Source organism: Lynx rufus, unplaced genomic scaffold (assembly GCF_022079265.1).
Source record: "Lynx rufus isolate CCGP_SWC_20201006 ecotype Redwood Valley unplaced genomic scaffold, mLynRuf1.p SCAF_4, whole genome shotgun sequence".
In the NCBI taxonomy this organism is placed as follows: Eukaryota; Metazoa; Chordata; class Mammalia; order Carnivora; family Felidae; genus Lynx; species Lynx rufus.
Window position 1 is genome coordinate 22,734,124 of NW_025814856.1, and position 15,038 is coordinate 22,749,161.

Below are 15,038 nucleotides of genomic sequence, written 5' to 3' on the forward strand. Positions count from 1 at the left end.
CTTACCAGTATCTGGGCGTCACTGTCCTAGAGGCACACACAATATTGGCACATTGGGAAGGGCCCCAAAGGATACCTTTTTCTGGGTCTATTCCACTCCTGAAGGTGAGTAAGGTACCACCCGATGCTGTCATGGAAAAAGGGGCTCTTGTTCTATGGTCATGGTGAGAGCCCCTGACAGGGGGTCTGGGAGCTTTTGTACTCAAATGGAAGTGAGGAGAACCATGAGCTCCAGGAGAAATATGTTGATGATTTTCTGGACTGTCTAAAAAATTTCAAACCCCAGGAATGGTGTTTTTATTTTCTGCATTCTCTTTGGGACTTGGGTTTCACTAAAGCATTTTCTGTCCTTGTTTTCCTTATTAAATTAGCAAGATTGACTTGAATCAGAGTATACTGTTATGGCTTAAAATGTTGTTGAAAGAGCAAAATAGACAGGCATGACAAATATCTTGGGTTCCATTTGGGATATGTGGGGGGTGGGGGAAGAGAGTGGGACTTGCTGAAGTAATAATGATTTTCTTCTGATAAGAGTTGAAAAAAAAAACCCATGTGAAACAAAGATAAAGGAAAATAGTGAAAAGAATCTAAATTTCTGTTTGTGGAAGCTCCTATTTGTTTTCTTGAATAGAGTCGGGTAGAGGATGCTCCTTAAGCATTTTTGTCTGTTTGGCGGGGAAGTGGCCGTTGGTGAGGGGTGGTATTAGGTTTTTTTGTTTTTTTTGTGGGTTTTTTTGGTGTGTGTTTTTTCTCTCCGCTTTAAATCATTTTCATGCTTAAGAGATCATTAGCCAAATGTACCAAGCGGCTGGAGGTGCCTAACACCTCTTGTTGTCGTCTCCCACTGTCTGGACCGTTTCCCTAGTACTTCCTCTTCAAGGCCTCCATCATGGACTTTCTAAAATATCGATCTGTGGTCCTGCCATATCTCTGCTTAATCTTAAATGGCTCCTCAGACCCCATAGCAAGTGTCAACAAACTTTTTCTGTGGAGGGCCAAATAACGTGAATTTTAGGCTTTGTGGGCCATTCAGTCTCTGTTGCAACGACTCAGCACTGCAGTCACACTATAGACAGTGTGGAAACAGATGCGTGTGGCTGTGTTCCAATAAAACTTTATTTATAAAAAGAGGCTGGATCTGGCCCACGGCCTACAGGAGACTCTTTAGATGCGTGGGCCCAACATTCAAGACCTTCAGCCGTTTGACCTCAACCTGCACAAGCATGTCCCCCACTCCCATTCCTTCAGCCTCAGAAGAGACTGTGGTCTTTTAGAAGGCTGCATCCTTTCATCTGCGCTGTTTCCGTGCTTGGATTACCATCTTGCCTCTGCTCTTACTTTTCCTGCCAGTCAGGTCTCCAGGTGTCACCTTACACAAAGCTCCTGCCAGCTCTCCCAGGCCAAACCCGCTCCATCTATTGTGCTCTTCAGCCCTGTGTGAAGTCTCTGACGTTGCCTTTACCATGTGGCTACACCACAGCTAGACACCATGGGATTATGTGTTCTCCTTCCCCTTAGCACCCAACTGAGAGCTCAGCATAGGGAAGGCCACTGAACAAATGGTCATGGAGTTGACTTGCCAATGAGCTTGTGATTCTCTTAATCATAGAGAAGTATGTTAGCTTGTAGGCGAAAATGCTACGAAACCAGATGTGCTACCGGGAGCCAGGGGCCAGAGTTGCTGACAGGGGCAGGGGGGGTCAGCCAGCAAAAACACAGCCAGGGCAAAACCAAGCAGATGTGGCAGTCAGGACTTCAGACAGCCCTGTGGCATCGACCTCACGGCCCACATGGGGGTGCGAGGAATGAGGAGCAAGGAAAGCGGTGTCTAGTTTAGGGCATCGGGAGCAGGGAAGGGACACAGCATGCTGGAGGGGGATCAGAGAGAAGCAGCCCACATGATTAATGGGATGGAGGGGCTGACTCAGGAGGAAAGATTAAAGCACTCTGAGGAACTGGGGTGCAGGCCGAAAGGGGCAGATGATAGCAGGCTTCAGGAATGTGAGATGGATAAACACCCAGGAGGGAATAGCAAGCTTCATTAGGGAGGTGAAAATTGGGAGGGGGGGCGTCCATCAAAGGGTAGAAGGGGTTCTCAGAAAGGGCATGGGCTGCTGATGGGGAACCCAGGTGAGGACGGGTGGGCCAGGCGCAACTCTGGGCTACCGGAACAAGAAACGCCATGGAAAGGCCACTGTGGGGTGACGCTTTCAGGAAGCCCTGTGCTTTATCCTTTAGCATCTAGAAGCCTGCCATGGTTGTTGGCCATGGTCTTCACAAGTGGCCTTAGAATTACTGACTGCCAGCCTGGGAAGAGCTGGCTGGGGACCAATGCCAAGGAGAAGCCGCACAGAGAAGCACACGGAAGATGAGAGAGAAACTCACCTCCACTCTCCTCCTAGACACCAGTGAGTGGATGTCGCAACGTGAGGCCCTCTGTCCTGAAGTCAGCTCTCTGCTGCCCACACCCTCCCTGTCGTTGGTAGAACCAGAGAAACTCCTCCAAGCCGCCTCTTAAGGGCAGGCCCTCACCTCTGCCTGCTGTGGATCTGAGCAAAGCCCAGCCTGCTCTGCAGTGCCCTCGGTTGGCCCCTCCCCAACTAGGATACGGCCTGTCAGGCATTTGGGAAGGTCAGATGTATTGGAAATAGCACACAGCCTCCAGCCTCCAAAATCACGTTCCTTGAGGTGTTCTCTGAAATGTTCTCCAGGGCCAGGAAGAGCAGCTTGTGTTGCAGTCTGACAAAGTGGTCCACGTGGTGGCAGGTCCCCCACAGCCAGTTTACTAAGGCCTGTGGAGCGGCCGTGCTCAACCCTGGCTGCACATTAGAATCACTAGAGGCTGTTCTTCAGTTATGCTAGGGCACCTGGGTGGCTCAGTCAGGTAAGCATCCAGCTCTTGATTTTGGCTCGGGTCATGATCTCACAGTTCATGAGACTGACCTCCACGTCTGGCTCTATGCTGCCAGTGCAGAGCCTGCTTGGGATTCTCTCTCTCTCCAGTCTCTCTCTCCATCCCTCCCCTTGCTCATGCTCTCTCTCTCTCTCTCTTTTAAAATAAATAAATAAACTTTAAACGAAAAAATCTTCATTCAGCTACCCATGCCTAGACACCACTCCGAGGAAATCTAGTTTAAATGGTCTAGGTGTGGAGGGAGAAGGCACCCCAGGGATCAGTCCTTTCTAAAAAAGTTCCCCGGGTTCTAACGTGTGGAGAACTACCACCGCAGAGCCTCTATTTGGATGTGATTATAATTCACATTGATATTACTCTTTTTTCTCAATAACTACTGACTGTAATGTCACCTGAAAGGTTTTTTAAAAGGCAAGCATTTACCGATGGGTCATCTACATGCTCAGCACCTTGCTGGGGGGCAGGGATCCAGTGAGGAGCAAGATCAGGTACCTGTCCTTTGAGAGCTTATGGTCCAGAAGGTGGGGAATGCTTTGAGCAAAGCCATGTGAATCCAGAGTGCTGAGATGGTGCATTCCAGAGACTTCCCATTCTGCGTTTTGCAGCCATGTTCACTCTAGCCTTATCCTAGAGGCTGAGTTTCTAAGTCCAAAGGTAGAAGATGAGTCCCTCCAAATGTGCATACCTCAGTCAACCTTGACTCTCAGGCTTGCTTCAACAATTTTTCTAATAAGTAGGAATGCACTTGACGGTTATAAGAGTAACAGGCCAAGACTTTCATAAATCTTCAGGTTCCTGAAGTTAGTATGGCAACGATTACCTAACTGGAGGATTAAACATGGTGGCATGTGGGATCTTAAGAGTATTGAGTGAACTTCCCCCACACCCCAAACATGTCTTTCCTTTGATGGGTACTGTTATTTAGGTTGAAGTTACTTTAGGTATTTAAGTAAAAGAAAATGTGTGGAAAGATAAATAACAATACTGGTGGTGTGCAGATGTGGCAAAAATGGGGAAGTTGGTGTGCAAAAGACTGAAGTTTGCAGAACTGCACTGGGACCAATGGCGTCCCGCGTGGAATCCAGTGTTTCCAGCACAGAATCGCATTCTTTCTTTCCAAACTCCTCTAACATCTTCTTACCATCTGATGAGCCTTCTGCTCTGCCTTGAGCACTTTCCGAAATGGTTTCAAGAGTTACATCATTTTGGCTTCAGGGAGAGAAACAGTGTGAGCTTGTTCCTGTCCTGATTCTAAGGTTCCACCAAATGTTACTTCCCAAAGTTTCAAGTCACTTCCCTAACTTCTCTCTCTGTATGTTTCTCTCACTGGAACTGGCATGCACTATTGCTCAAGGGAGCTTTTCATGGCCAAACAGAATTGCGTAATTCCCTCAAAGTTCCTGGGGAGAGAAAATCACCGAGATGTGGATACTGGGGGCCAGTTTAACTAAGTCACATCATAGCAAAGTGACTCCCTTCCAAACACCAGCCTCGTGACAAGTGCTTTACAAATGTTGTATCTCAAAAACACATGCATAGTATACATTTTACACATGCAAGTTCATACAGTAATAACTGAAACAAGAACCCAGAAGAAGCAATCATTTTCGAAATAGACTTCATTTTTTTCATTCCTGTTTTTAGCCTGGGTTTGGGAGGGGAGTGACCACAAGTGTATGAATTTTAGAAACACACAGGTAATGTGTCTCCAAAGAGTCATCAACAGTTCTGTGCGTATAATTAGCCTTGAAAATTCCTTACCTGAAAGGTAAAATGTCTTAGTTGTAGGCTTCACTGTAAATTTAGTTTTTAAGTTCTTATCTGGTATGCTTGCATCAGCTTTTCCCCGTGACAGATAACTTTCAATGATAATCTTAAGTAATTGTGGGAAGGAATCTCTAATGCCTTGTTTTATTTATAATTTGTCCCAGCTGTAGGCATTCAGATGAAACTTGAATTTTTCCAGAGGAAGTTCTGGACTGCCAGCAGACAGGTAAGTTATAATCAGCGTATTGAAGCATTAGCGACACTGTTATTATACAGGTGTTCACATTTGGGGACCCGGAGCCTAAAGTGCCAGATTTCCGATGAATGTTTGTAGAATGAACTGCTGGCCGCTCAGATTACCTTTCATTTCACTGCAAAATAAAAGGCTGTCAGCATGTTAGACAGCACATGCTGGGAAAGAAGGCAATTTGCTCCTACAAAATGTTTTAATTGTGAAATCAAGATAGTGATCTTCCAAAGGAGCAGTTTTTCTTTTAACTATTGGTGACTTTTATGAATTTCCACAGTGATTTTTTCCTAACCTTGCGGTGCCTGGTTATCTATTCGTGAATTTCCTTATTGCAGTTTTGAAGGCCTTTGCATAACTAAATCTGACTAAGCATGCATCTGACCTCTTTGACCAGAGAGGGCTTCTATGCCTTGGAAAATCTGGAAGGCTTCCTTCTTTGCACTGTGTTCTCTGTATTGAGCAATCTCAGTAGTATTTGTGTAGTGATTCAGTGGAAATGGCAATTTTTCCCCAATTCTAAATGTTGGGGTAATATATTATTTCTTACATAAATACTTAAATAAACACTTTAGGAAAGTAAAGATTAAGACAGGAGTGTTTTTAAAGAGTCACTAGCCTTTATAAATTGTAAATTAAATACTCACACAGTGATATTTTTTGTTACTCAAAGATTTGAGATCTTAAAAAGATATCAATATTGAATGGCAACATAAGTTAAAATAGGCAACATAAATTAAAATGAAAAAGAGTCAGTTCCCCCCAAAATTGTTTTTTATATGACTATTTGGAGTTGGTATTGATCCTAGGGAAAGCAGACAATACTCATCTTGGAGCATTTCCTTTGTTTGTTTGTTTGTTTGTTTGTTTTTGAGAGAGAGAGAGAGAGAGAGAGAGAGTATGCAGGCGCATGTGGGAGGGGTAGAGTGGGGGTGGGGAGAGAGAGAATCTCAGCCTCAGCCTGGAGCCCAACATGGGGCTTGACCCCACGAACCATGAGATCATGACCTGAGCCGAAATCAAGAGGACGCTTAACCAACTGAGCCACCCAGGTGCCCCATTGGAGCATTCCCTTTGGATGAAATTTGGTCTTTGCATAAAAGGCAAGGAAATAGCTTGTTCTTGAATAATTAAGTGGCAGCCATAGCAAATTCTGGAATGTCTAAGTAACAATACGTTTCCCCTTGCTTTCCCCCCACCCCACAGTGTGCCTCTCTGGATGGCAAATGCTCCATCAGCTGTGATGACGAGGTAAGAGGGCCCCTGGCCCTGTTTCTGCCCTGGTCAAGGGGAGGTGACAGAGGGTGCCTTCAAAGAGGAAGTGCCTCTGTAAAAGGAGCCATGTCTGACAGATTGCTCTGGACCAAGCTCCAAAAACTCAAGCACATTTGCTTTCTTTTCTTTCTTTTTTTTCTTTCTTCCCCTAATGAAATAGTTTATAAGACTTTGAAAAATGTGCTTAAATGTCCCATGGATGGCACTTTTGGAATTTTGGCATTTTATAGGAAATAATACAAATTGCTGCCATTTGAAGCTCACATGACAAGTCTCACAGCTTTTGCCCCATATGTTATCTCTTCTCATCCTGGTAGTAACCCAATCAAATGGGTAGGAATGATCATCCCATTTGGCAGAGGGGGAAACTGAGGATCAGAGAAATGGCTTGCTTAATTTCATGTAATAAATGAGATGAAAATGTAAGGAGTTGAAAACTCAGGATTTTTTATTCTAGCATAGTGTTCTCTCCCACACTTCCTTCCCCCCCTTCCTTTCTTTTTATCTCTCTCTCTCTGTTGCTGTTTTGGGAAGAGGAATTTGAATCCTACCCATGAGCAATAAGAGAAAAAAATGTACCACTGCCATAAATCTACCCCTCAGACTTATGTTTTCACAGCATTTAATCCTGTACACCCTCTGCCCCATGATTTGGAGCAAGCAGGTATGTAGAGGCCTTCCGTGGTGGCTCAGGTAGCCTTTCTTTCGCTACAGTAACTAAAACATTAGTCAATACATAAACCGGAACTTACAAATAATCATATTTATATTCCTTCTGGTTACCACAGGGATTCAACAAATCCTAACCAAATATAATGTCAACACAGAAAGCATAGATTAGGAATATATTTCAAAAAAGTAGGCAAAAACAAGGAGAGAAGTATAAAAGGGAAACCGGGATGAAGTTAAACACAAAAGGCTCAGTCCCCAAAGATCATTGTTATATGAATCACTATCCAAAGACTAAAAGCCAATCAATTAGCTTTTGAGCAGAAGTCCAATTTTCTTTGACCATCAGATCGAAAATAATTTTCCTTTAGGAAAGAACATTTTGTGACACCTTATGATCTATGCCCTCTAGTAAGTTAGAGAATGCCATTCAGAAGACACTCAAGAAGCCTCAAACCTCTCCTCTGCCTTTGAGACATTTATTATCATATTGGGGTACTCAGCTCAAGACAACATAGCTCAATAATAATATTGATTAATCAGTGCCACGAGACCCTGTGTTAAGCCCTTCACTCATATAGTAGGTACAATTACTAATCCCAATTTATGGCAAGAGAACTAAGGATAGTGTGTTGGTTGGTTGGGTGACTGGATGGATGGTTGGTTGGCTGGTGGGATGGATGGTGTTTTGGAGAGTTGATTGGTTGATTGGTTCCTGGGTAGTTGGATGGATAGATGGATGACCAGTTAAACAATTTGATGAATAAAACCTGAGGCAGTCATTTTCCTATATCCTCACTGCCTCTGTGCATCCTCACATATAAAAGTAAGTGAGAATGGGTGCCACTAACCAGAGTTAGAAACATCTAGTATCTATTTGTTGTTCAGTGACTGAATTCACAGGTGATATAGCACGGTGGTTAAACGAGCAGGCTGCAGAGTTAGAACAGCCGGCTTGAAATTGTGGCTCTGACAGTAATGAGCTGTTGTCCTTGAGCAAGTTTCTGAACCTCTCTGTGGGGATAGGAATATCCACCTCACAGGGTAATGGCGAGGAATGAATGAGATAATATATGGAAAATGCATGGTACAGTTCCTGGCAAATGGTAAACACTCAATAAAGGTCAGCTATAAACCAAAAATGTCAACAGACTTTTTCTTCCCTTAGAGTTAGTGGCTCCCCTGAATCTAAAACCTCAGACAGCAATGGCATATGCCCTCTAGGAGTATTGGCAGCCTCCCCTGGGCCCAGTGAGCACAGCACACATGCCTTCCTCACCGCTAATGATCTTCTTCAGCGGTCACTGGGATAAGCCCTCCTATGAATGTCATGGAAAGGCCCACATACTTGGAAAATTACACATTGAGTTTGCTCTCATTTCTGAACTTGATCTGATGCTCAAATATCGTCATCCTGCACTGTGAAACTATCATCCCTTCCCCATTTTTGACTCTAAGTTTGGCTTCAGGCAACCAGTTGACATAGTTTCACATGGAAATGCCAGTCCTGCTTTCCCACCAAAGTCCCTTCCCACCTTTCAGCACACTCTTTCCATGTGTCATTCTCCTTTCATGACTTTTAATTAAGCCTTTGAGACCATGTCCCTCCCTCTCCCCCAACTGCCCTCAAGTGATGAGGTCCCCATTAAAAACAGCTGTGGGGACTCATTAAGTTCACATGCTCTGGCTTCTCCTCTGCACTGAAGACCTGGCCCAACTCCCTCAGACTTATCAGACACGCTTTGCTTTGGACCCATTCCAGCCCCTCTGTCTCCCTCCATCAGTAGACTCCCTGAGCCCTGGCTGGAGTGCCCTGGGCTGCTGGGTGGAGTCAGTATGGCCAGATATCTTCCCATCTGGAAGAGTAGACATCCTTAGTTGGCCCAGGAGGTGCCTGAGCCATGTGACTTGGAGGGCCTGGCCGTGGGTCTGACTGAAGACTTTTGAGGAGCTCCATTCCATCCTGGGTGAATGTCAACTTTAGAGATCCAGAGGCAGTACTTCACACACTCATTCATTCCCTCCAGACATGTTTACTAAGCCCTTTTATGTCACCCCTGGGGATTCAATGGGAAGTAGAGTCAGAAATGGCCTCTTTCCTACTGGAACTGACTGATTAGCAGGGAAGACAAGTGTACGTGATTATCCACTGTGATAAGTGCTGTGAATTAAACGAAAGGGGTGATCTGGGAAGGTTTCTCTGAGGAGATAACATGTAGGTCAACTGAAGAGGGAGGAGATGACATTGAAGACAGTGCCTGAAGCCAGAGAAGAGCTTCATGGGCAGAGAATACCACGTGCAAGGCACTGGGGTGGCCGAGGTTACTGCACTCTATGCAAGCGTGGTTGGCATTCGGATGGAAATGGAGAAGGAAAGTCCTGCCCACCTCTAATCTCAGCCTGACCTGTGGCACCGTTGTCTCACGCTCTCATTTTCTTCTCCCACTCATCTTTCCAACAGCCTCCCTCTCCTAATGAGAGCACCAGAATATTTGCAAGGAGAGTGGAAGATGAGAACGTTCTCCCCTACTGGGGCAATTTGGAGGAGATGTTGGGGGCAGTGAGTGGATCTAAAACTTCGTATTCCAGCGTAGCTGCTACCCTTGCTTGTCCAGAGGAGTCAAGATAATAATCAATGACTGGACTTTGTAAGGCCTTGTAGGCATTTCCTCTGGAATCTGAAGGGTCTCCTTGAAGTAGGACAGACTCGGGAAGGGCTAAATCCAAGCCACCTGGTGCCTCCATGTCTAGAAAGACTCCAGTCAGGAGGGGGTTTGACAGTCAGTGCAGTAGCTATTGAGGGCAAGGGCACAGGGGATCCTACCAAGCACTTCTTTCCAAAATAACCACTTTGCAACAAATTGTTTAAAAGACAGTATCTTGATAAAGATAGTTGGCCAGTGATGAATAGATACATCATGTGGTGTGAAGTAAGGGTCAGACTGCTCTACAGCTGAAATATTAGGGTTGAAATTGTGAGACGTGGAGAAAAGTAGTAAGGAGTGACCCCTTACAGTGCACACCTGGAATGCAGAGACCCAGGCCCTACCCTCAGATGGAAGAACCAGCCCTCCCCCTCTGTCTCTCTTCCTCTCTCTCCCCACAAATGAAAACAACAGGCAGTATGATACTGGGCTTCTAAGTGAGTTGTTTCAAATCATTGCTCAGCCTGCACCAACCAAAACAGGCAGAAGGCATCCCCCAAAAGAAAAAGGTTAAACAGAAAGCAACAAAGTTCAGCCAACCTGCCTGCACAACCTCTTGCTATGAACAATGGGACAGCTTCCCTTTCTGAGGAACTCTAAATTCATAGGATTAGGATACTAATTAGGATAAAGATGACGCATAGTAGGTGATCAATAAACACTGTTTGCTGAGTGGATGCAAGCACAGGTTTTTGAAGACTTACTGTGCCCCGTGCACCTTACACTGTGCTCAACACTTTGCACTCACCCTCTCATTTAATCTTCTCAACAACCTAACAAAGGGTTCTTGCTAGCTCCACCTTTTAGGTAAGAAACCTGAGACTCACAGTGGTAAAGACTTTGCTCAAGGTCAACTGATAGCAATTGCTCAGAGTCTCTGATTCTGAAGTGGATGTGTTAGCCTGGGGGCTAAAACCACCTTCTGGTTAACACAGCCTTGGTGCTGTGTTTCCTACTCCCAAGTACCCTTCCTCACTGCCTTTCCTTACCACCTGTGACTGCCCAATTCCCATGGCCTCTACCCTCAGGTATCTACCTGATCTGCCTTTGGGACAGGAATCAGACCTCTCTGAGCAATCTTGACTTACCCAATCATCATCAAGAAAGTTGTTTTGTTTTTTTTTTTAAGGAAATCAAGTTCTCTCTGCCTCTCTTTCTCCCTGTCTGCATTTTTTTTCAAACAACCTCATCCCTACATGTTTTATCAAAGGTGGCTGTGGAATAGGCACTTACAATATCTGTCAAAATGTAGAGCTCTTTCCTCCAAGCCCTTCTGTCTGACTGTCCACCCTTAGGACAGGGTGATAAGTGGACACCTTCTAAGATGCTTGGCTTAGTTTGTGGGGAAAGTAGCATAGTGACAGAAAACTGAGAAAATATCTCCTCTGTTTTCTTTTATTGGAGGAAAGGGAGTATGGAGAAGACAACTGAATATTAATTATTGTAAAGAGACACAGAGAAAACAGTTGATCAGACTGGAATCTGGCAATTCTGTCCTTACTGCCCCATAACCTGGTACTCTGCTCACCTAAGTCCATGGCCCGACTCACCTACACCACACTTCCCAGTAATCATTTAATCTAAGCACTTGCTGGTAAGGCTGCCTCTTCAGGAAATCATAGTCACATTAATGACACAGCATCCTTGATTTTGACCTTGGTTTTTTTTCAGTGATTTGTATCACAACCTTGGCCATTCTGTTTCTTGCTTAAAAGGGTGACCAAGTATTTTTATAATCAGTGCAAACATGAAATTCAAAGCTACCCATCAATAAGCATGGTCTTCTCTGCCACCAAGTTCCTGTCATGGAATCCTAACTTAAGGGGGAGCCGGGGGGGGGGGGGGGAGAAATGAATGAAAAAAAAAATGTTAAATGGAAACATAGCCCGAGAAGTAAATGCCAATTTGTACTTGGTGTAGAAGAAACAAGTGTCATACCTCAGTCCTTACCCAGGAGCCCACCCACTATGTTGGAGCAAAATCTGAGGCACCTGTGAGGAAAGTGGAAGCTGAAGCATGTAATCCTCCAGGAGCCTTGGCTGGCCCTCTTGTTCCTCTTTCAATTATTTCTGGTAGGATGTAGACTAATGTGACCCACATGACTGGATCAGTAGTGCATGTGTAGACTATAGGCTAGCAGAGCTCTGGGAGATTGCTCTGGGAGAGTCTAACCTGCCAGTGTCCTCCCGTGATTGGAGCTATCGCCAGCATCACTTTCATGGACTTCACGGAAGCATCCTTCTTTCTCAAGATTTTCAGTTGACTTTTATATCTATTGGCCTTGTACCTGCTTTGTACTATCCATTATTTACAACATGAGACGGAGAGGTAGTCACCCTGTAATAGCAAGGGTACTCATTGGCTAGGCATGTTTGAGTGGAAACTAATTTTATAATTAGGGGTGGAGGTGGGTATGATGACTTTGATTCTCTATGCAACTGGGAGGATTTAGTCAATACCCACACGTGGAGGCCAATTCTGTTCTTGTATATTTATTAATGAAATGGAGGTTAGCCTCCCTTTGCTTCAGTAAAGGATCATGACATTCAAATAAACAAAGATAGGGATTTGTCTAACATGACCCAGGGGAGCCTGGCTTAAAACTCATAGGAGTACTAGTATAATCTACAGCATTGCTGTCCAAGAGAACTTTCTACAGTGATGGAAATGTCCACAGGTATAATCAGCAGCCAAGGTAGTGCAAAGCACTTGAAATGTGACTAATGCACCCAAAGAACTAGATATTTAATTTTATTGAGTTTTAATTCACAAAAAAATTAAATTTAAATCTGCATATAGCTAATGGCTGCCATGTTGGATGGCACAGCTCTATGGGATTGCTTTCATAATGCTATCTTCAAAAAATGGAGAAGGTTTGTCAAGATTCCCACCCAGTAGGGCCCAAGTAGTGTCCATACAGCTAAAGAGCTTCTTCAAATAGCAAGAGTGGAACCTGGTTACCCAAGTCATTCATTCAACCTTCTTTGGACAACCGAGAAAAACCTGATTACTCACCAAAGCAGCCAACTCTTTTATAAAAGGTGCCAAATACAGTTGTTTGGGCCTCTTTAAAAAAAAAAAAAAAAAAAGGTGCCAGCACGGGTTTTAAGTTTCTGCTGATTCCCCACCACGACCTAGTAATAAAGGATGAAACTTTTGGACCAACTCATTGCTGGACTTTTGTACCTGCCTGAAAACAACTCCACAGATAGGCAAATGTCCCAGAAAACACCAGCCCTGTGGTGGCCCGGAGCTAGGGGGAGTTTAGCTCAGGGTAAAGATATGTTACAAATTAAATGTTGCAGTCGGTATGTAAAGCTGCAATAAATAGAAACTGAGTTACATCAAGGATGGAATTAAACCTTAAGTTTAAACCCCACAGCACTGTAATTAAAACTTAGCCTGTAGCAAATCATTCACTTGAGATTAAAGTACTGTGGGGGAAGCAGAGGTTTGGGTTTACCTTGCTGTCTACAATTCATAAGTCTGAGCTACCAAAAGCTAACAGCCCTGCCCCCAAATCCAGCTCCCAATTAAAAACACAGTTTGAAAACCTTTAGGAGGCCTGAGGGGCCCCTTTAACAGAAGTCTGCCCCTTCCCCCCTGCCTAAGTCTATGAACAAATTAAAAAATATTACCTGGTCCCCTGATGGTCTTCTGAGCCGACACAGTGTTTTCATTAATACATCATTAGGGTAATGACATTGTGCTGGCGTTTTGCTTTCAAAACAGCCTGCATTTCAGCCACGACGCATGCAGGCTCGGGGCCTGTGAACACTTTGTTCCTGGGAAATAGTCTTCAGGTCATAGAAAGGGGTGGGGTTGGGGGGTGGGGGAAGGAAGATAAACTGTAATTAATTTTTTAACATGTATTCTTTTTATCCTAATCTGGGATGTTCAAGGCTTGCTTAGTGTTTTGTTTTTGTTAGTTTTGCAAAGTAAACACTGGGGTTAGCTTAACCATGGCCTCAACTCCTAGAGCCAACAGGCATTTCCAATTTCCCCCCCCAAACAACCTACAGTAGGTTTCTCTCAGGTTGGAAGTACGTCATTTTGTGTAAAAGCAGTCGGAGGATCCAAAGTTGAAACTGTGGTATTTTTTCTTTTCTAGACTGTGAACTGTTACCTCATAGACAATAATGGGTTTATTCTGGTGTCTGAAGACTACACCCAGGTGAGTGAGAAATTTCTACCAACTCAAAGTAAGGAGCTCAGGATGGGCATAGGTGAGGGGAACAAAGGATGGTGTTAAAACTTTGAGACAATGATCTATATTTAAGAAGTAATAGCAGGAGATTATTAACCCTTATTTCTGTCCCTCTAAAAATATCACAGCCTACTTCTCAGCAGGCCCCAAAGAGTTTTTACCTCCCAGTTGGGGGTGGGGGTGGGGCAGAGCCCAGGGTCTGCTTTCTCACTCATAAAATGTTCAATTTGTAGAACACTTGGCCTCAAAAGTAGAGGTGCCTTAAAGAGTTTGGACAATTTGAAGGAGGTTTCCTCCTTTTGATATTTAAATACTTTTTCCATATATATATACACCACACACACACACACACACACACACACACACACATTCCAGCATAATTATTCCTTACGACTTTCTTTCTGGTTTTAGCTTTTTAAAATCAGTTATCTGGGTTCAGGGATTAACTTGGGCTGTCAACACTCAACACTGAGGGAAAAGGATCCAGAAAGAGAGAAGAAATTTTCTTCATTTAACTGAGCTGTACACAGTGTGAGGCAAGGGAAAAGATATGGGAAGACACTCAGCAATGGGGCCAAGAACAGAAATCTCCAGAAATCTCCACTGTGTTTGGAAATCAAAATAAGAGTTCAAAACAATAGCATTGTAATGGAGAAAACAGGTTTCTCTGTCTTTTTTTTAAAGTTTATTTATTCGTTTTGAGGGGGTGGTGGGTGGGGGGAGAGAATCCCAAGCAGGCTGTATGTGGTCAGAGCACAGAGCCAGACGTGGGGCTCGAACTCACGAACCATGAGATCATGCCCTGAGCCGAAATCAAGAGTCAGATGCTGAACCAGCTGAGCCGCCAGCGTGCCCCAGGTTTCTCCTTTAAAACTATGCACAGAAAAACTTGTTCTGCAATTAGAAATTAAATTAGCCTATTCAGAGATGGTAAAACACAGATGTGTTTAGCAGTGTGGCATGATAAAGGAACACTAGAGAAGGAGGTGCGTGGTCTCTGGGACGCGCTCTCTTCCTTCACTAGTTTGGGGGTGGGGGCGCCCCACATTACCTGCCTGAGCCTCCTGGTGGGCTCTGTAAAAGGATGATTGACAGCCATTTTATAATGAAGTCCCATTTAAATCATTTGAAATTTTTTAGCAGTCAACACTAAGATAGGGCTATTAATGCCTAAATAAATTAGTTAATTGTCCTTAAGTTGCTAAGGAGTCTGACCTCAGTGCCTTGTTAATTTATCAGAACTGGCTCTGGGTCA

At 44.3% G+C, this 15,038-nt stretch overlaps 1 protein-coding gene across 1 annotated transcript in view; it reads left to right on the forward strand.

Annotated features, from left to right (window-relative positions):
• CACNA2D3 (calcium voltage-gated channel auxiliary subunit alpha2delta 3) overlaps window positions 1–15,038 on the forward strand; it is an 857,341-nt gene that overhangs the window by 763,635 nt on the left and 78,668 nt on the right. The window contains exons 28-30 of the mRNA XM_047096680.1: window positions 4,845–4,906; window positions 6,134–6,178; window positions 13,688–13,750. Of these exons, the coding sequence (XP_046952636.1) occupies window positions 4,845–4,906; window positions 6,134–6,178; window positions 13,688–13,750 (170 nt within the window). The remainder of the gene's footprint in view (window positions 1–4,844; window positions 4,907–6,133; window positions 6,179–13,687; window positions 13,751–15,038) is intronic.